Source organism: Drosophila ficusphila, unplaced genomic scaffold (genome assembly GCF_018152265.1).
Source record: "Drosophila ficusphila isolate 14025-0441.05 unplaced genomic scaffold, ASM1815226v1 contig_791, whole genome shotgun sequence".
NCBI lineage: Eukaryota > Metazoa > Arthropoda > Insecta > Diptera > Drosophilidae > Drosophila > Drosophila ficusphila.
In genome coordinates, this window is record NW_025064737.1 from 1,582,610 (window position 1) to 1,605,466 (window position 22,857).

The following is a 22,857-nucleotide window of genomic DNA, read 5'->3' on the forward strand; positions in this document are numbered from 1 at the left end:
ACACTCCCAAATTTAGCACTGCAAACTCGTAGAGAATCCGTTTCTTGATGCGCTTTAAAGTTTCTTCAAAATGGTAGGTGTCGGTAATACAGGTTAAATATAGTTTCTATTGGATGTGAAATCGCAATCGGCATCGCATAAGTCTCATAATCTTATGACCGAAATTTCTTTTCCAAATTTTATTTGCTGTAAATGTTTGGGTTGATAGTTTATGTGAAGCACTTAAGAACCAATTGGCTTCTTGGTTGCCATATGATTTTTCATTGGCAAATAAACCAACTCATAATGATTACAAATTGATTTTTCGTGTCTTTCGGGGATAAACAAGGGGATTGGGGTGCATCTGGCAGCAGTTAATAGCCAAGACAAATACAGCAATAAAATAAAACTCGCGGCAATCTGGCAAAAGTTGGCAGCCAATCAATTAAACGAAGATGCCATAAGCTCTGCTATTTCTAAAATGAATTCAAGTGCCGCACAATTGATTGGCAGCTGGCCATGATGGAGTCCAGTGTCCTTCAGATAAAGGATGCATTGTACGGGGACTACAATAAACTGTGCTCTGGCCCTCGGCTGGGTTACATTTTCTGGCGCACTGCGGTGGCCGCTGACCTGGGTTTTCTATTTTTTTAACCACGTTCCCATCACCTTCACGCCTTGCACTGCAACCGCAATTTGCACTGGTACATGGAGAAAATTTAATTTGTTTCCTGCATATATCCTAGAGGCGTTTTGTGTGTCATGCATTTTTACACCTTAATTTGCGGCTAATTTGCATATTGTATATTTTCGCTTGTTGCGCAATTTCAGTTGCAGTTGCAGCCAGCGCTTCCTGCCCGCCGCCCATCATGTCCTTTTATCTCGGCCCTCTTCGGCGTTAAAGTCAGCGGATCCCCGCGTCGAGTGGAACTTTAGAGCGGCTAACAAGCGTGAAATGAAATTTTGCTGAAAAAGTTATGCCACGAAGAATTAACATCGAGAACCAGAGCTTATAAAAGGCAACTTTACAATCTATATTGTAATTTTCGAATTATAAGGACGGCGAGCGTTTTTGAACGCGATATGGTGTCGAAATGCATCAACCAGACACGTATTTTGATCCTGAACAGAATTGTATGTCAATCAGGTAAAACAATCAGTTATTTTCTATTTTATATTTCTGATTTGTATTCTCTTCGAATTCAGCAACAATTATAACAAAGGTTTGTTCATAGAATTTACATTATTTCTTTTTTCGAGACCATCGTCTAAATGCTACAACTTAGTGGTGTCTATTAAAATATGTACAACAAAGTTAGGGAATAATTTCAGTTTTAGTTGGTTATAATTTAAACTTTGAAAACTCTTTTTGTACCTTGTTTCTATAAACAAAATACTGGCTGCCTATTTGAGTGGGTCTACACCTAATAAGCCATATACAAACACGTAAATTGGATACATAAATATCTAGAAATTTACACTTATTAATGGAATACAGCAACGTTCACTTGACTGCAGTTTCAATTTTAAATTCATTACAACTGAATATTTTTAAAAACAGCCTGACAACAATAAATTAATTTAACTCACATATATCATTTTTTTAATTTAATTAACTGGGTAGCAATTTTTATTTTATTTGTCAGGCTTGCATTACCGATTTGTAAAATTAAAACCAACTACATAACATTTTTCTTATTTTATTCTCGAAGCAAAAATAACTTCTTTTGACTGTTTTCATTCGCTATCATTATTTTCGGAAATGTAGAAATGCATTCAGTTTTATTTTTGGCAAGTCTTTTTAAACAAAAGTTCTTAATTGTAATTGATTGGTTAAACTAGTTGAGCAGCAGCCAAGTGAACTATACTGAGTTTGGTTCCTGGACGGTAGATGGGATGGCTCTCCCTCAATCTACAGGCACCCGTTGCCCCAGCAGCCGCACCACGGGATCTTGCCGCCCGTGTGGGAGCTGACAGAGATCTTCCGGCGGTTGGAGCGCATGCTGAAGCTCGTGGAGGATTCTCTGGAGGAGGCGAAGCTGTTGGAGTTGCGATCGGACAGCGAGGTGACCGTCTCGTGGTTGCTGTCCTGGTGGGAATGGTGGCTGTGGTGCGGGTTGCTGCTGATCACCATCCCGCTGTGTGGGTGGTGGTGGCTGTGGTGGTGGTGGTGACCGCCTCCTCCTCCTCCTCCGCTGGCGGAACTGTTCCGGTGAGCGGTGTGAACGGTGCCCTCGGAGTGGCGCCTTGAGCATTTCGTTCGACTGACAGTGGCTGTCATGGGAACCGGATCGCTGCCCTCCTTGCGATGGTGGTGATGGTGGGTGGTGCTTGGCGGTGCCGATGCTGTGGATCCAAGCTCGGCGTGTCCCCCACCACCCGTAGGCGCCCCCGGCGGAGGTGCCATGGAGTTGCTGTTGGTGCGACGACGCGAGGAATGCGGCGAGTTTGGGGTGCTGTGACTCATCTTGAAGGCCTTGATGCTCGGGTGGGTGAGCACCGTGCTCAGGTCCACGCAGCTGGCGGTGGCCGTGGGCAATGTCGCAACTGGCGTCGACACCTCCTCCTGCTGGGCCACTTGACCGGATCCACAGACGATAGACACACGTCGCGCCTTTCGCCGCGCCAATTCGTCCATCTGAAAGGGGCGTTTTGAAAGGTGAGGTTAGTGATTTCAGAGTCAAAAGTAAGTATTTTAAAGTATACCCTTGTTAGCATTGCTTAAATTATTAATGGGTGAAAAATCGAAATCAGATGAATTCAGAATTTTACTTAAAGTTAAATTCAATCAGGCAAACCCCTCTCCAAAAATGACTGTAATGATGAAAGAAAACTAATTATTTTGATTTATAAATACATATAAAAAATACTTCATACATTTCATGACTATGACATTACTTGTTGTGGCTTCTTAAAAATATTTTTTTAGTATACATTTTAACTTATTGTTTGAAAGATTTATAACTCCATTCCTAATTAATTATGGGGTTAAAATCAATTAGGAGAAAACCCCGCTTAAAAAGGTAATAACATAATAAAAGACAATTTGCCATTTCGATTTACATACATTAAAAATATCAAATTACTTCTGATACTCTTATTTTACTGGTATTTCACTCTTAAATTTATTTCTTCTTAAATACTATTTTAAAACTATTAATTTGAAAACTTCTAAAGATATTTTTGCAAAACCTCTCAAATTAATATTCACAAGAAAATTGCTAAATGGATGTAAGGGGCTTAACTGTATCTTTACTTATGTTGACTTTACATTTACCCTGTTTTCCGTACTCACATTTGCAGCAGCTGCCTGGTCCGCGCCTGCCTCTCCCTCCGCTCCCGTCAGATCCACGTCCAAGGACCTGGTGAGCTGGGATGGCGAGGAGCGAAAGATGGCCCTCTTGGCCGCCGCCGAGGCGAGTGACTTGTACAGGTGACTCTTGTTGGGCGCGACGCCGATTACTCCGGATGCGGAAGTGGTGGGCGGCGGGGGCGGAGGCTCAGTGGGCATGGTTGGCCTGCGGGCGGGCGGCAGCGGTGGCGGTGGCTTGAGCGGCACATTCGGCTTGGCAGCAATGGGTGGCCTTGGGCCGTTTGGCGACTGGGGAGGCGCTCCTGCACTGTTTGCCGCCTGATTCACCTGGTCGAATCCCAGGTAGGTGCACTTGTCGGGAAACGGAGCCATGGGATCCGGAATGGTAGGTGCAGGACTGTTGGTGTGCTCCCTCTCCAAGGATCTGGTGCGTCTCACTAGCTTGGTGCTCCCACTGTTTCCCGACTCACTGGACGAGGTCACCGCCGGCGTGGCCGTTCCCACTTCCGTTTCCGTTGCGGCGGGTGAAATGGTCGGATTTGTGCCATCGTACTGCAGATATAGATTCATCTCGGAGCGATACGGTTTCTTCGCCCGATCGTCGTCCTTGTTTTTGTTGTTGCTCAGGTTGTCACGCGACTTGCTCTTCTCCAGCTGAATGGCCAATATGTCCTCCGAAATAGTCTCGATGTCGTTCAAAATCGACTCCAAATTGGCCGAATCCGTCTGCGGGTAATTTAAGACATTAGTTTTGAATATGTAACAATAAATAAATAAGTCGATGTATAGGCTGTGCAATGCATTGAAATCGGGTGTGCTCATAATAGGCCAATTACTTAGGTGGGAAAGAAATTTTTTTATTTATAAATTTATTTAAATTTATCGAACTTAAACAATTATGTAGCTATGCATAATAAAAATGTAACCGTTTTATTGCTACTTATAATTGTTTTGGCAAATGAAGAGGGATAGTGATTTCTTTATGAATTTCGAATGTAAACATCGACTATTTTATTAACGACTTCAGCAGGTATCTAAAACATTTTTTTTGGGCAATGACACAATGTTATACTTAGTAAACTAAATAAAATAACTTCCCAATGGATACTAAAAATGAAGTAAGATCTTATTCTTGTTTAAAACATAATATTAAATTCATTGATGGGCAGACTAAACGTTGCAATTGGGTATTTTATAATAAAAACAGTGACTATTTACATTACAACCCAATTACCTAAGCGTCTAATATATATTCATACAACACAATACCAACAGGATAATTGAATAAGAAGGATACATTTAAGAGGGAACCGAAATCTTAATATTCTGCACACTAAATTGATAAAAAGAGTAGAGGACAAGTAAAAAACCACAATGATCTATAAGGAACAAAAAGGCAGACTTTGCCTGTTTAACATGAAACAAATAAGTAACATTGAACCGTGAATAGAAACCAATCTGAAGTAAACTATAGTCAAAAGTGGATTGAAATGACTATGACACGAGGATGATCGTCTGCTGGCCAGAGGATCCCTCACCTGACTGACGTTCTCCGCGGACTTGACCACCCTCTTGGCCTCCCCAACGGCCCTCGATTTGTGGGCCAATCTCAGTGGCGAAGTGGTGGTCTTGTTGGAATGGGTGGTGATGGTCATCACCGGCTGAGTGAAAGCCGTGGCCGAGATGCACGTGCTCTGGCCGGGCTTTTGTGCTGTGGCATAGATGGGTTCCGCGGACCTGGCCGTCGGAAGCGGCGAGCACCTGGCTGCGGCTGCTGCCGCCAGCGCGGCGGTGTAAATGTCCAGGACACTGGACCCCGGGTGCGGACCCACCTCCCCCAGGCCAACGGCAGCGGCCACATCCACCACCGCCCGGTGCAAAGAGCAGTGGGATGGTTGTGGGCGTGGCCGGCTCCGCTGGTGGCTGTGGGCGTGGCAATGCGAGTGCGTAGAGCGCCGGTGACGAGGACTTACTTGTGGGGAGACCCGTCGCTGATAAGGTGATGCCAGGGCGTTGTTTACGAAAATATCTGGAGGATCTCTTAGTGGCGGCGGCGGGGAGCCCGGCGGAAGGTCCTCCTGTTCCTGATCCTGTCCCTGGTTGGCCAACTTGGTGTTGAGCTTCAAACGCGGCTTGATCGGCGCAAAGAAGTGCTTGGGACTGTGGAGTGCGTGTTGCGTGGCATTCGTGGTGATGGCCACCGTTTCGATGTCGCCACCTTCCGGATGCTGCGGCGGCGCATTCAGGGCGATCCTGGGCATCGTCTGCATGGTGGACGTGGGCACGAAGGTGGTCATCGTGCTCACCGGTGGCGGTGGCGAGCGGGACGGTGACGAGAGCTCTGAGTACTTGCGCTGAGTGAAGGGCGACTGCAGGTTGTAGTCCCACCCGTTCGTGTGGCGCATTGTCTTTCCCGTGGTGGTGCTCGAGCTGGTCCCCAACTCCGGCGATGGGGTTTGGGCTGCAAGTAATTTAGATAGTTAGTTTTTAAGTAGTATTAATTGGTGGAGAACATAAACCAAGTAAATTATAATATGTTACAGTCTGAAAACAGGAAAGTTTAACAGTTCAGGTTAAAAAGTTGATTATTTTAATTGCATTTGATGTGAATGATTTTGGTTACAGGCGTTTAACTGCATTAATAAATTATAAATTAATTATTGATTATCGTTAAACAACTTTTTTGTTAATACTTTAAGCCCCCTTTCATAAACCAATTTTTATGCCTAAAAAGTTTTTTATAAGGTTTTTCAATTCTGTTTTAAATTATGAACATACAGACATATTTCAACGCAATTTTTTTATGAGCTATTAAGAACTCTTTTAATTTCCATTCATTCAGTTTCATTCAAGTTTTTAAAATTCAAATTAATTTAAATGGATAAAAAGATCTTCTCACCCGCATTTCGTGCGCCCATATGCTGCGTCAGGATATTCTCGAAGTAGGACAATGGGGGCACCATCGCCTGCAGGTCGTTCAGCTGGTTGGCCACCAGTTCGATGGGCGTCAGCGGGGTGAGCGGACCCATGATGCTGGGGAGGGTGCTCTGCGATCCGTTGGGGTCTGGCGGGCAGATCGTCAGGTGCTCCTGCTGCTGGGCGAGCATCAGCTCCGGATTACTCAGCGTCTCCTCGGAAACCACGGAGAGGTGATCGAAGTGCATGGGCTGCTGCTCCTTGTTCTGGCCGCCGTTCTCTTCGTTCTTGGATGGAGATGGATGGCTGGGAACCTCCGGCGGAAGTGGCGGCTTGGGCGGCGCGCAGGAACCACCCTCCTGGCAACACTCGTCGCTGCAGTGGCCATCATCCGCCCCCCGACACGTATCACATGAGTCAGAGTCCTGCCGAAGTAAAAATCTTATTAGTTTTAAAGTACATACATGAAATAAATTTGACAATGCTTTGGTTAAAATATAAACATTATTAGTTTTTGTCTCAATGACATAATTTATAACCAAATATAAGATTGCTGTTGCACGTTCACGACCAAAATGGACACTCAACAAAAATTAGTAAATGTAAATAAATAAATGTTTTAAAGCTTAAAGTGTATACCGTATTTTCAGCTTTACTAAAGCAAATTCTTTTTTACCATTTTCTTTTTTCTTGAAATTTAACAATTTTGAACAATATGATTAACATTGATAAACATTGAAACAATATGATAAAGAACTAAGGCCAAAAAATGTTATATTTCTATGACCATATAAGAAAATATTGACTTAGGAATAATATAATCAATAATAAATTTTATTGAAAGATTTTTCCTTAGGAAAACCTAGACCTAGACTTTAGACAATTTAAAGCTAAGCCATTTGAATTATTTACCATGGTTGGTATTACTTACATCACTGTTTACATCACAACCGCCGCTCCCACGCCCACCGCCTCCGCCGCTACAGCGGTATCCGTGACAGGTGCCGCCACTCCCCCCGCTGCCCCTGCATCCCCCGAACTCGTGCTCGCTGAGCTTGGCCTTAAAGCGTTTGTTGAGTCTATCGCACTCATCCCGCAAAGTCCAGATTTCCCGACGCAGTTGCTCGTTTTCCCGCCGCAGGCGCTTGATGTCCGATTGCCCTGCAAGAAAAATGATATGTATTAGTGTTCCACTTTTAAGAACCCAGGAAACAGCCTGGGATGGAAAACTCTGAACAGGATTTGACCAAGTCTAAAGAGCAGCACGTGGACATCACGCAGAGCTGTCAGACCTTTAGACACCTCAAATCGCAATGTTTACATTCGCTTATCTTCTGTTTTGGCAATGAAAACATTCTTAATGAATATTTCGACAGATATATCTGAAGAGGTGGGTAGATATTTATGTACGAGTAGGTGCGTGTAGATGTATGTGCTTAGCTATATTCTGTAGGAATATTTTGGTTTCCTAGCCACCGTCTAATGTCTTTTTAATTGGCTGTTTTCACGTTGTTTTTTGGGCCATTTATTTAACGATTATTTGATTTCCTGTTTGTTGCGTTATGTTCAATTTAATGGCGCATTACTGGGCCAGCTTTTGATCGGTTATTATCACATTTGGCCGTACCTCGTTCCACTTCTGCATTAATATTAATGGTGCGCAGCCTGAGCTCCTCATTTTCGTATATCATGCCCCGCGATGACTTTCTGTCCAATCTGAAAGGGTTTAAACAAACTTGTTATTTTCTTGAAACGTTTTAAAATCCATAACTTAAAATAGTATTTGCCTTCGAGTGCTAAACGGATCCCATGGCGAACGGCAACGGCCAATCAACATTACAAACTCTTAGGCAACTTTCTTTACAAAAAATATCAAATCCCTAAAAAATGCGGGTCGTTCTTCGACGAATGCTGTAAGTCAACTGAACCGGATAGGTCCAGCATTGGTACCAATTGTTAGTCGTTCTCTTCGACTATATGGCCGCGGCCTTTCAACACTCGCCACGTATAAATAAATAATAATAAAAAAGCAGCGTTGTAGAAAAAATAAATATAAATATATCACCGATTTTGTGCGCTCAGAGGTGGTGCTAAGGAAAAAACACCAAGGAAGAGGAAAATAAGCACAGCAGAGCTATAAATTACAGCTACGAAGCATAAATAAATTATTTGTTCCAATCAACGGCTGTTGGCATACGTAAAAAAGTAAGGGAAGATTTATCCAGAATTTTTAAAGAAAATAAATATGAATGGGATTCTTCAAAAAGAGTATTCCAAAGTTTCCGTTGACTTTTTAACGCACTTATTCTTCTCCGCAAATTAAATTAAGCATCCAAAGGATCTATTCAAATCCCAAATGATCCATAAAATGGGATTCTTTGCAAATTTTCCATAACTTACGTTTTTTATACCAAACGATTTGACACTTCTGTCTGCGTTAAGAATTTTTGACAAACTGCCGATCGCTAGAGAGATCCAGCTCTTAGAGCCATCGCAAATGCTTGCATAAATAAATATTAATGAACACAAGCACCTACATATATTTAAACATACATACGAACACATCTCGTCTGGGCGATTGTCTCCAAACGGATTGTGGAATGCGTAAAAGAGAAAACATCCCCTCATATTTATATGGCGTCAAGACTTTTTGTCTTTAAATATTTTCCGCCACGCTTAACTCGGACAAGTGGCATTTATTTTGTCTTATTGAAATAAGTTCAAGTTTTAAATACTTTTTCAAACACAGAACTCAACGCTCTCTCGACAAATATTGCTGAGCAATGGGTAATTGTGTAGCAGTCTCTTAGGCGCCAATAATAAATTAGCAATCCTTAGTTCGATCGTTTAAAAACTTGGCAGGTATTTTTCATTTGTAAAGTTCAGTGGTTTATGTGGAAAGCTTATAAATCTATACTATTGGATATCTGGGTTTTATCAAAAAAATATAATAAGGTAAGGCTTCAAGGCATTTACAAAAATAAAAAATTAATTTTTAATCCGCACTTCTAACTATTAAAAGGTAAATTTTTAGATAATTAAATTGTGGTTTCTCTATTTCTCTAGTTTTAGTACAATATAATTTCACCAAACAAAAAAAGACGGACGTGTCAATATTGACACTTTGTATATTGCACGAAGAACAAACGATTTACAATAGTTAAGATAACACAATTTATTGCAAAAAAATCTATATAATGTCTGTAGTGTACATATATATGAATATAAACAACAAATTGGCTTAAACTGTTGCCAAATTTTGTTTTTTATTTTAAAGATTTGATTCCATTAATTATTAGTTCCCCGCAAAATCATTATACATAGATAGGTACATATATTATTGAAAAGCAGGATTCAGCTGTATCTTAGAATTTGTCAAATATTTTTTATGCTTTTCCAGGCAGTGTGTAATAAGAAACATTTTGTATCGGTCATCATGTCCACTTAGTGACGAAACGCGACATCTAAGAAAATCTGGGAAAGCTTTGGTTGGTGTGGTATTGTTATTTAACAGACCCAGAACTTTTATTTTAATTTTTTAGAAAACCCTCTAGACCAACAAAATACATCTAAAAACAGGTGGTGTTTTCTGCTAAAATAAAAAAAGGACTTCCACAAGCTTTTATTACCTTTACAGCTAAATCTTAATGTTTTGTGATAAAACATTGCAAATATTTATCAAATAACACACTAATATCCACTCTGTTTTAATTTTAAATTTAAGAAAAACCCATTTAAAAAAAAAAATTAACATAACCAGATTCGGTTCTCGATTAAAAGTACTGGTAAAGAAATTTACATACATTTTAATCAAATGGATAGATTTTCAAATGTTCAGAAAATGGTTCTGGTTCAAAGATTATACTATATATATCTTTTGGTTCGTTTAGTTAATTCAGCCCTGGTTTCTTTATTCTATATCTTGGTTTTGCAATGTACACAAAAAACACTTTTGTAGCGTCACGATTGTTCTAAATATATTAAACAATAAAATCGATAAACTGATGATCGATAGGAAAGCTAACTATGGCAGTTTTATTGATGCCTACATACACTGAGGCCACTATACACGAGCACTAAGAAAAATATACAGATTGTAGATAGATTTGCATGAGTAAACATTTTTAGCGAGCTTTGTATACAACTTTGCAGTGTAAAATCTTGTTGGACAATGTATACGAACCGATGATAAACAAACTGGAATTATTTTTAGTTCGTCTGGCCATAAGCGAATATTGTTTATTTTACGACTACCAAAGTGTATGGATATTAGAAAAATGTTAATGAGTTTTAATAATATTTGAGAGCCAGATGCTCGTGCCCGAAATTAAAGTGCATTTGACCAGGCATTCGAAAATGAAGAATACAAATTTCACTACGTTTTTCGCTTACTTCGCCGACTTTTCCGAGCGCTTGTTGCTCTTGCTCTTGCTTCTTTCATATTGAGTCCGAGTTGTCTTAGCGCCTTTCATTTATTTAATAAACAAAAACTATTCACAGGACACACTTCTTGAGATTTTATCAAATTTATGCAATCATCGACGAAATTTTCACTGCCACAACGAAATCACTTCAATTTTAATAATTAATTATAGACTTTGTTCCCAACTAGCCGCGTGACAATTTGAAAAATGTGCGAACAAGAAGGCAATTTCACCGCAGCAAAACCGCACCAGTCGACTATAAACCGAAAACTGACAGTTAGGCGAGATCAGTTTTGGCCAAATAATAAAGCGACTAGAACAACAAACGCCGACGACTGGCATTGAACGCCGCCAAGAGCAACAAGCTTTGTCTGCATCAATTTTTATACAAATTAAAAGAAAAATTAAAAATGAAAATGAAAAGCGAACAAAGCTAAAAAGTTTCATAAAGCAAATTTGTGCGAGTAAATCGAAGGAACAACAAATCATCGTTCTCAATGAAACGTGCCCATGCTGTGTCGAGAATTCGTTTATAAGATTAACAAAAGCCCCTCCAATCTAACCAACAAAGAGAGCAAAAAGCTGAAGGGGCAACAAATGCCAAGGACAACGAACTTTAGATACTCTTGTACAAGTTTGTACCACCAAAAGCAAACACCATACAATATTTCAAATAATCTTGTAATCCCCTGGCGTTTTAATTGGTTTCATAAATATACTATATATTTTGTAATTAATTCAAAAACTCAGCAATTTTGTTAAGAGGCATAAAAGTAATTAAAAACTAAACTTAATGCTATTATTTATGTTAGCTACGGGAAATTTTCAATTTATTGACTAAATTTGTATCTTTGAATTAATTGAATTAAACATGTAAATATATTAGTATTGTTATCGGCGGAAAATTAAAGAGATTGGCTAAGAGTGTATTCTTTATTAAAATTATAATTTATTGACAAAAAGCCCGTAACAATTACAAAAACATTGCTTTTTTGCATCTTAGGGGTAAAAAATAATAATAACACGAATTGCTGGCATAATCAATTATCCATCTAATTATGCCAATATTGTATTAATTTTTTTCTCTCTTGAGCATGTTGACCATATTTACTCGCAAAATTAATTTGTTGAATGAAATTTCCGTTTGCACAATTTTTTTGGGACCAGAAGGGGTATTAATAACATAGGAAATAAATGGAAATTAATCAAGCCCTTAATCGCATTTCATGGGTAAATTGGTATGGGTTTTGTGTGTTGGCAATGTTGTAACTGAATGTAGAAGAAATTAATTTATTTCTTCGGTAAGCAGATGACAGAGTAAATTAACAATAACCACATTTTCAATTAAATTAACAGCTCTTTTATTGAGATCGAATTGGAATGAATTGCACGGCCAGGATGCTCTCTTCTAGTGAAATGTGTCGCGACATTGGCAGCCTAAATAAAACTATATCTGGCACCCACACAGATCCCATTAAATCTTGGACAGCTATAGCTATACACTTTTCTACGCACAAAATTTTAAAAATATTTCCCACTCAATGGGCTTGATCTGTTCTAAGGTTTATTTATTATGTAAAGTGCACGTGGTGGCCCTCACTGCGAATAAATAATATTTTTGTATATGAAAAATGTGTGTGAGTCCGAATCCGACTGTTTATCAGCCAATTAGAAAATTAGCAAAGGTTAACTAGACACGGCAGAAGCATAAATATAATTTAAAGAGCCCGCACCACTTCATAGCTCGTGCCAATTTATTTCAAAGCTAATCGCTGCTGTCATTTACCGCCGTTGTATCTATTGTTTATTTTGACATAAATTTGACGCTGGCAGTTTAATCTTGGACTCTAAACTGTGCAAAGTTGTTTGCTTAAGAAATAGTTTGCGTAATTTAAGAAAGTACCTGAAGATTTTTGTTTGTCAATATAATTTATGGTTCGCACTGGCAAAGTAGACAGTAATGTGTAGTTATATATAAGATCAAAGAGATTACGATCCAATTAGTGATCCAAACCACCTCGAAAAGACTTTAGACTTCATTAAACTCTTCTGTCATAAATATATGCATATCCCATTGTTCGTATTTGTTTAATAAACATATGGAGGAAATACATGTATGTTCATCAGGTACTCGTTATTGGTTTTTCGTTATTCGCTTAATGTAACTTTCCCAAAATTGTAGTGCTAAGAGTGTATAACCATAAGAAAACTTTCACTGATCGTTAAAGCTCCGTAGTTTTGAAAATATAAGAGAGCGGGATAAAAGTTCCTTAGCTTTACTATAGCTTTTCCACAGCTTTTTTAAAAAGCTCGTACTCTTATATTTTTGATCGGTTTAAGAAAAACAATTGAGGTTTTTGAACATGAACTTAATTCTAAAGCTTACGGCTAGTAATATAAATGTTTAGTCAGAATTACCTGCTGTTTAGCTTATAGTGTGCATGACGTCTTCGTTCTCGGAGCATAGTCGTGCATTAGTTTTCCCGCATGTGAAAGAAAAACCAACAAACAAAAAACAAAATACACATAAAGTAAAACAAAAATGTAGACAAAACCAAAACAACACAGAAAAGAAGAGGAAAGAGATAAAAGAATGGGCGGTAAAGACAAAATCACAATAATGAAAATGGAAAATTATTTTCGTGCTGGATTGATTTTGTTTTCGTGTGTTTTCTTTTAGCTTTTTGGATTTAAATTTGTATTATGGTTTTGTTTGCTTTTACTTCGATCGCAATGTTTACAAATAACTGAGAGCGTGTTTATTTAGATACGAGCAGAGTAGGCAGGCGCACTAAAAATTCATATTATACAAATCTTATCTGATAAAATACACTTAATTAAGATTTGCAATGTAACCAAGTATTTATGATCATAGTAACATAGTTACTTATACATACAAGCTACGGCGTTAAGTTCTACTAATATGGTGGTTTTTTATGCAGTTTAAAAAAAATGGTAGGCTTATTCATATCTTTCTATATTTACAGGAGAACTAACTTTGGTTCTCAATATATTATGACATTAACAATCGCTCACTTTCAGACACAATTAAAGTGACTCAGAAACCATGCAAAAATTTGTTTTACTTGGAAATAAAAACAGAAGATGAATATGTCATTTTTCAAAGCGAGAAAAATGTAAACAGGTATATTGGGAAAATAAAGCGATGGTTTTAATTAATCAAACTGTAAAGTTGGTCCAATTTTAAGTGTTACCAACCCATTGTTACAAAGTTTTTACTTAGTTTAGTATTAAATTTTTCCTCATCAACATAAACATATTTTCCTTATTTGAAAAATATGTTTTTATAAGGGCCTTAAAATTCAGAGTACGTCTTGTGGCACCTTGAAAATCTTGGGTTCGACGGGTTGCTGCGTGGAATACTGATTCCCGTTTTAATATCTAGATGTTCAATGACATTCCGTTCTTTATGGCTTTTGCGGCGACGCTGTCTGGATGGTTTGTGGGTTGCCGGTTACACAATGTACCAGCGCCAGGATGTATGCTACACACGCACCGAGCACCACCCACTCTCAACCTCCTTATCAAGCCGCCACAAAGGGCCAGACAAAAAACCGTAGCGGAACACACATTTTTTTATTCAAAAGGGGTAGAGCATTATCTGGCATAGCAATTGATTTATCGATTAAGTTGTCAAGTACACATTGTCATCCTTCATTAATATTTACATGTGTTACAATTCAGCCTCGCTCCTTGACGGCCTCCCCCAAAACCCGACCCCATATTCCCTTCCCCTTGGGGACTTTTTCTTTTCTCTTGGGTAGCATTGAAAGGATTTTCTTTGTCCATTACATAACTGGCACACAGGACCCCATATAATGGAATATATATATTCTTTCCAGCTAATTTATGGCTGGGGTCGTAAATTTATCAAGGTGAAAGATTCACGGAAGATTCCCAAAAGATTCTCCAAACGTTTTAATCCCATTCAACAGACTCAAATACGTGAATGATAAACTGCCAAGTCATGATAGAAACTGCGAATTCCACAAATTTCATATCTTTTGCAAAAGTATACATTTTGAATAAACAAAAGAGAAAGTGATTTTATTTCACTTATTTACTTACTCCGTATCGTAATAAGAACTCATAAATATTTGTGTTAACTTTTATGAGGAGCTATTTTGAGGCTTAATTTATAGCCGCCGACAATTCACAATTAACCAGCCCAGCCGCACATTGAAATATCAGTTCGATTTATGGTAATTCATTTTGAATACTTAAGCACAATCTCGCATTAAAGATGATCACTAGGTGACTTTGGGGTGCACTTTTGGACACATGTGTTCTGCGGGAGAGGTGGATATTGGCCACGGCACCCACGCGCGGTCGCCGGTGACAGAAAGATACGCACTGCCAGATACAAGATACTTGCTTCGGACGGATTCAGATACGTTGTGGTCTGCGAGGCACGCGACTGGGAACTGCAACCACTTGGCTTCAGCATTGAATTTTGTGTGTTCTGCGTTTTCGTGTTAAATATTTTGCGTACCCACAGTTTATTTGTTGTTCCTTCCGATGTGTGTGTGCCGTTGGGGGGCAGAGGGCGAATAACGGGAACGGGGGGCGGTGCATTCGGGCGGGCCAGCATACGGCATGCCAATAAACTGTCGGAATGTGCGTGAGCTGCTAAACCGTCTGCCGACAGTGGGACTCATAAATACGTTCACTGGCAATCCCATAAGAATGGATTGGCTTCCGTTCGAATTTTATACCAAAAATGCGATCGATTGTGTTTACAGAATTCCAAGTGCTGAACTTGAATAGGCACATAACCGTTAGCAACATTTTTGAAGAAGAATTTATTAATTTTATTTGCAAGTGAATGAAATATATCTTGGTATATTGTTTGGAATATAACTGCACAGCAAAAATTTAAGTGGATCACCCCACCATAAAAATATATAAGGTTAAAAATTTAAATTAAAAATTCTTTTAGACACATTAATATACTAACACTATCTTATTACTATGTTTTAAAAACAATAATCATCGAATAAGGAAGAATACATTACAAGAGGTCTATCCACCAAAAAAATAAAAAAAAAATATGTAAAAACATAATACTCAGTTGGCATTATATTTGAATAAATGACGAAAGACATTTGTTAACATATTACAAATTTGTGTACGGTTTGTTTCTTTTATACAAGATTTTATAATTAACTCGTTGAACTGACCAAAAATTATTATTGTTTGGGGAGCATATCACGGATCAGCACTGTGCCGGCTAGACGACTCCAAATAGAACAGAAAAAAAGAACAAAACTGGGAAATACAGAGAGACTCTGCGAGGAAAAAGAAATGATGCGTGAGGCAGGGGGCGGCGAGTAAACAAAATGCACAAGCAAACTCTCGGACAAATAAGCAAAATGAACAAGTTTCTGTCTATTTTTGCCGCCGCCTGTTGCAGTTTATGGTTCTATTATGGGGCAGTGTGCCTCCTGCTGATACAAATGTTCAAATGTGTGTGGGTCACTTTTTATGCCAGACGAACGAGAGGATCTTTCGACCAACTCTGAACGATTTCATAAATACACATAATGCCCCTGCACTCGTTGGGGCACGACTTTTGATGTGTGACCACAGCAGTTAAAGTTCCTAATGGCCAACATATGAATTTTCTAATTCGCTGAGCGAAGTACGAAAGGAATGGGGTGAAATGGTTTAATTTAATGGGCCATTCTGTTTTTAATTTTATTGGTATTTTCCGCAGACTCAAGGCTTACATAAAATCAATAAATAAACATATTTAATCTGCTGAGTGTTTTACTTAAAGTCGAAGCAAAAATATATCACAAGGTTTTATTCAATCAAATTTTGATGTATGTATGTATATATATCTAAAGAAATCATTTCATAAAATAAAAACTCAATTGTTTTGAAGCCATAAGCATAAGCAGCCCTAATTAATTAATTAAATAGGTATATAATAAAAATAAAAAAAATTTTTAAGTCAAAAACAATTTAGCAGTACACCTATAACTAAAAAATTAAGCATTATATCAGTTTTAAATGCCATATTGGCAAAGAATTTTATCAAATGGTAAATAGAGATATGTAATTATTTAGTTCTGACATAAGTAATAATTTAGAAAAAGATATATTTTTTTTATCGATGAACATTTTGAATTGTGTGTCCTACGTTTAATATGAAAGTAATTAGAAACTCTTAGACTCTCAATTGGACTACTCAGTAATTTTTATTAGGCTGAGTAAATAAAATTTGTATGAAAATAAACCGAATTAGTGGAGTTTTTAATAAATATCTAGATGTTTGTATTAAAGATGTGTTTGCTGATCCTATAAAAATGTGGGACAAATGAATTATTTTTCTGGCATCAAAATATTTTTCGCTAGATTTAAAAAAATGTAGACGTTTATATAGACAGTTATATAGATCATTCAATCAACAAAAGTGAATTACCCACTTATCGTGTTTATTCTGTGTGTGCATTTTCCCGCACTAATTTATTTTTATTGAACACGTCTAAATCTTAATTAAATTTAGACACTCAGAGATTTTTATGCTGACAAACAACGCGCCTTCGTGGCTTTACTAGGTCATCTGCAGTCGTTCCAAAAAGGTGAGAGAGTTGTTTCTATTTTTAACAGCGAGCCACAAATCGTAATGTTTCGGCGTCTTAAGAAACTCTACAAAATGAAACCAAAAGGAATTTGTAAACAATAAATTACAAATTAAATTACCATATGCCGGCAATTTTCCGTTTTGCTGAGATTTACAGCGACCAACACTTTCCAATTTGTTTTTGCTGCGAATTATTTCCAAAATAAAATCAATGCGTCAAGCAATTCGAATCGATTCCACATGATCGGGCTGTGCTAATTGAAGGCTTTCGGAAAATGGGGTAAATACCGAGCGGAAAATAAAAGTCAAAAATACAGGCGATTCGTAGTCGATGATCGATGAACGATCAAGGTAACGGAAGCAAGACCCATTTAATTGCCCCCACAAGTTTGCTTGGAAATCGTTAACATAACGCCGAATTGATTCATGGAATATATTTTTAAAAACACCCACAAACAAGTTCAATGAGCCACATCCGCATAAAATCGAAACGAGAATGATGTACAAACGATTTTTCTATTTGCCTTTCATTCATTGCTAATTGCTCGAACTAAATGATGAATATGTTTTTAATAATTGAATCTGAATTATAGCATCCCGCGGATAAACACACAGGCGGGGCAATAGCTGGAATAATTTGCTGCCCAATTAAAATTGAATACAACCCATTTTCCCCACCTCTTTGTTTGAATTCCATTTTTCGTCTGCGAAAGACAAATTTGGCTGGAATCCCGCTGATGGAAGGAGGCTGAGTAAATCGGGTAATTGGGTAAAATCGATTTTCAAGTATATTTTATGGCCTAATTGGAATATATTTTTCAGATAGTGCTTTTTGCTTTTGACCCGTAAAAACTTGTGCATTTTTCTTGCGGCGCCTTTCTCTCCTCAACTTTTTCGAGCAAATGTATGCAAAACAAATTGTTTTTCCTGACTCAAAGCAAAACACAAAACTAAAAAGAAAACCAAAAAAAAATACAAATAAAATCAGTTTAATTTTTTTCTGGTTTAAAGTTTTTTGCTATCAAATTTAATATTTCAATTTAAATACGGAATTCAATTTTTAGAAAAGAAAGGCAAAAGACAAAATTAAAAATATGCCATAGATAAATGTAGTTGGCACTAGCACAAATATTTTCCTTAATTACATTATGAACATACAATTTGGTATTTAATTGTCTGAATTAAGAGCCAAATTGACTATAACTTAGTTAGTATTTTACCATCCGCAACTTTTTATTTTGACGAACAATTGAAAACAGCAAACTAATTGAATTTGATTGAATGTAGTTTGCCCCAACAATTGAACTTACAAAAAAACAAGAAAGGAAGCTAGCTTCGGCAAGCCAAAGCTTATATACCCTTGCAGTCATCAAATATTTCGAGCAGACTACACAAATTTTTTCATATTTTTGACTATTGTTCATATGGCAGCTATATGATATAGTCGTCCGATTTTGATGAAATTTTATTTGTTATTTAAGAGTCGTTTGAAAACTCTATATTTCAAATCATGATTTTCTGATGAGAAATAACGATGTTATCATTTTATTTCCGTTAATTCTATATAGATTTTTCGATCCTTCCTATGGCAGCTATACGATATAGTTGTCCGATTTTAATGAAATTTTCTTTATGAACCAAGGCTAGTTAAAAAACTTGATACTTAAAAAATCATAGTCGTGTGATGAAAAACAATGACGTTATCAAATTTATTTCCATTAATTCTATATCTATTATTCGATCTCTCCTATGGCAGCTATATGATAGAGTTATCCGATTTCGATAAAATTTAAACCGAAATTCAATAGTAACTAGAAAACGCCATGTGGAAGAAATCAAGTCGATCTGATCAAAAACAACGGCGTTAGAGTTTTGTATTTCAATCTCTTGTATGGGAGCTATCCTATATAGTCGCCCGATCCGGCCCGTTCCGACTTATATACTGCGTGCATTAACTACACACCTTTTGGGAAAGTTTCAGCAAAATAGCTTTAAAACTGAGAGACTAGTTTGGGCAGAAACGGACAGACAGACAGACGGACAGACGTACAGACGTATTTGGATTCAGATGGTGATGCTGATCAAGAATATATATACTTTATGGGGTCTAAGGTGTCTCCTTCACTGCGTTGCAAACTTCTGGCCAAAATTTTAATACCCTTGGCTCTGCAAGGGTATAAAAAACAGTTTAAACAAAAAGCATTATTAATTTGTGTTCCTGATTAATATTGTATTATAGACAAGGTATCTAACATGTTTTTATATGTTAAAAGGTAATTTTTTTTATTGGTGTAAGCCTTTTAAAAGCCCAGTATACCTTAGTGAATTGAACTAACAACTGAGTTTCCAAAAAGTCTGGCTAGTTTCCAACTGATACTCCTTGCGAATATAGATTACACATACAGCTTGCGCTTTCCTCTCGCTCTAAGCCAAATAAACACGCTCGGGTGGCTCACGCCAACGAATTAAAGCTTGGGGTTGGTGGGATTGGTTGGTGTACATACGTATATGCGGCGGTATTGGTGCAACCTACTTGCTTTGGTGGGCGATGAGCTCGACTGCGTTGATTTCCGCTGATTGCCGTCGCTGTTGTCGCCGTTGCTGCCGCTGGCGCGTCCGCTAATTAAATTGTCATCCAAAGAAATTCCGTCGAGCCAATGCATGACATTATTTCCCTTTGTTGTCTACACGCACACGAACACCTTACCCGCAGGCAGGTGGCTAAATCACATTTCAGCAGCAGCTTGGCCAATTGATAATTTCATCCCAAATCGCTGACACTTCATTTTCGTTTTTTCACGGATTTCCCTCGAGACTCGGCTCGTATTTTTCACATCTTTCTTTTTACACTCTTGGGGCATTGGCAGTTGACATTTGTTTGTTTCCCCAATCGCACTCAAACACACACACTCGCACAGCTAATAATTCAACAAGTATTGTATGGCCGTTAGACCTTTTCCTTGTCACCTTCTTCTTTTCGAATTTCTGTTTCCCGTTTGCACCTTTTACTTTGGCTTTCACTTGCTATTGGCTTTCAACATCACGCATACGCCCTGTGTGACATAATTAGCACATTGCACTTTAACACTTGTCACCTGCTCGGATACACAACGTTGGAATTTTCAAAAGCCTAATAAGCTTGCCGCACTCTTAATACTGTGTGATTAACACAACAATTATGGAGATCATTATCGATAACTTTGCATTTCTATACGATTATTTCGATTAAATTATAAAAAACTGTCAGTACCGCACTGAAAAAATATTCTCTTTGGAATCTGAGACATTAAGAACTTGTCCGACCCTTTCAATGATTCTAAACGATTTGCAACGTGTGGTGATCCTTTTACCTACACGATTTTTTCACAACTTATATCTTTACAACCACCAAAACAGAAAAATTATATTCGATACGTTTTTAAAATTTCAGGCGACTGTTTCGATAATGCCAATCGATTGCCATTTCGCGCCTGCTACTTGTTGTTGGCCCTCCGGCTAGCCGGCTGCTTCTGACTGAGAATCGGACGCTGACCGGACTGGCCCAGAGATATAGAGATATAGACTGAGACTGAGACAGAGACAGAGAGGGCAACGTCGGTGGGACAGCGTCAGCGACTGTGGCGCATTTCCAATCGTTTCGCACATTATTGTTTCCATTGTGTTCGATATTTGTGTTTTCTTGTACTTTTGTTGCCCGCACACACACACAAATAAGTTTGCCTCAATTTATTGTACCTTTGCCTGTTTATTTTATACAAGTCCGGCCGTTCTAGTATTACGCTACACCACCAGATCTGGAGAACAGAGGTAAACTCAAATAGCTAGCCGCTTCTGGCCAATTTCCTATTAGACATATCGGCAGATAGGATTCGTGTGCGTGTTTACCTCCGACCACGTATTAAATGTGAGCTCATTGGGTAGTGGGTGGAGATAAACATTACCTGCATGCCCTTCGGGGGCATTCTGCGATTTGTTCATTAGCGTTTGCCAAATGAAAATCGAACGAAATTCGGTGAAAATACAAATAAAACACCTGCACGGTTCACAGGCATATTATTTGTAAAATTCAAAGTCGCTTAGACTACAAGCCCTATTATGCCAAATAAATATTTCCGAAATTTGGAACGAAGCCCAGTCAGTAAATCATTCATTAAGCACTGAAACTGTCTCGCTTTTAAAACATTATGTCAAAATGTGTCAAACAAGAATTTAAGCATTTCGAAAACTCTCGGCTGCATTTCTGATTGTTTGGTGGACGGAAGAAATGTGATTGTTTTATAGCTCAGTTAAATTAAGAAATTCGAAAACGATTTTCGATTGTCTTAAATGTTTAATTACTTGAGTAGCACCAATGCCGAATGTTTGTTTACTCAGTAGCATGTGTAATTTATCTAAAACATCTGACTAAACAATCGAACCAGTCAATGAAATGTACACAAATCGCATTTTTTTGATTTTTTAAAATAACAGATCTATGATCGCCTGTCCCAAGGTTGGAGTATGCTCGAAGCTATAGTATTCCCTTAAAAGAGTCTAGAACACAAATATATATATTGTGCGAAAAAGTTTATTTTATAAATATTTTCTAAGCTACTCAACCAGTGTGCACCAAATCGCCGCTTGTCAACCTTTCAAGATGTCTTGCTTCCTTCTTTCAATTTGCTTTCAAAATTTGTTCTTTTTTGGTAATTTAATACCGAACGTTTATAAAAATTGAAAGCGCAATGAAAGGCCATTAAAATATTCCCCAGAGAGTTTAGTTTCAGCCTAATATTTCAGATAAATCCAAAATTTCTCATTTCGACGGAAAATAATAATGGTGCTCCAAACAGAATTATTAAAAGAGACGTCATGGCGCTGCACTCGCCGATGCCTGCGTCAATCAGCGGTCTGCACTTTCACATATTTTCAATGATAAACACGATATTTGTTTTGGCAGGCTCTGCTTATTTACATTTCAATCAAAAAACAATTTCACTTCCGCATCGCCAGTGATCGCGCCACGCGGCGTATGAGTAATATTCCGCCTGGGGGATGGAAATAAGGCACAAACAACGTCCGCTGGCGTTGAAAGACCGACTTATTCTGCAGTCGCATCGAACCCATTGCTCCAAACAGCTGTCTTCCAGTCAGCCAGACACCCCGCCCCCACATTCCCCCCTTTCTCCACTGAGGGTGTGTGCGTGCGTAGGCCGTAAGTACTGGCAGACAACGCAGACATCTGTATTAGTAGCCCCATCCAACGTCCCTTATTCTATGGAAAATTAAAAGAATCAAAGGCAACGGCAAAGAGCAAAATTAAGTATTTAGTTGTAGTATCGTATCTAGTAAAGGCATGCATACCGACTTGCATTCTGTGCGGAAACCAAGGTGGCGGGAAATACTGGGGCGGCAAGCAGACTGCCTGCAAGTCGTCTTCTGGGGTTGCACAAAAAAGGAATGTGTCTGAGGCATGCCTTCAAATTAGCTAGTCTGCATTCCAAACTTGTTATATATTTTATTGGTGTCAGTAATAAGTTGATTATTTTTATGGGGAATAAATATTTCTGTTTGTAAGATCACGAAAGAGAAAAATAAGATGAGTTCTTTAAGGTTTAGTTTGTTTTTTCTGCCAT

The 22,857-nt window shown here is 38.2% G+C and overlaps 1 protein-coding gene across 8 annotated transcripts; it reads right to left on the bottom strand.

Moving 5' to 3' along the window:
* Positions 1–1,663: 1,663 nt before the first annotated feature.
* LOC108091816 (ena/VASP-like protein) lies at positions 1,664–22,308 on the bottom strand. 8 transcript variants are annotated; one of them, XM_017191189.1, is made up of 9 exons: positions 22,197–22,308; positions 19,776–20,295; positions 13,051–13,087; positions 7,836–7,924; positions 7,140–7,369; positions 6,192–6,633; positions 5,266–5,753; positions 3,275–4,018; positions 1,664–2,617 (listed from the first exon to the last, which is right to left on the bottom strand). In XM_017191189.1, the coding sequence occupies exons 2-9, from the start codon at positions 19,903–19,905 to the stop codon at positions 1,892–1,894; spliced, it is 2,886 nt and encodes a 961-aa protein (XP_017046678.1). In that variant the 5' UTR covers positions 19,906–20,295; positions 22,197–22,308; the 3' UTR covers positions 1,664–1,891. The 8 variants fall into 8 exon arrangements, with proteins under 8 accessions (XP_017046678.1, XP_017046677.1, XP_017046676.1 ...); XM_017191188.1 differs by having other exon boundaries at positions 19,776–20,337; XM_017191187.2 differs by lacking the exon at positions 22,197–22,308 and having other exon boundaries at positions 19,776–22,118.
* Between the last annotated feature and the right edge of the window lie 549 nt (positions 22,309–22,857).

Coding starts and splice junctions, on each gene's coding strand:
- LOC108091816 (XM_017191189.1), bottom strand. CDS start 19,905: ATGCATTGGCTCGACGGAATTTCTTTGGATGACAATTTAATTAGCGGA. Junction 6,634..7,139: donor GTTGTGATGTAAACAGTGAT/GTAAGTAATACC, acceptor TTACTTCGGCAG/GACTCTGACTCATGTGATAC. Junction 5,754..6,191: donor TATGGGCGCACGAAATGCGG/GTGAGAAGATCT, acceptor AATTACTTGCAG/CCCAAACCCCATCGCCGGAG.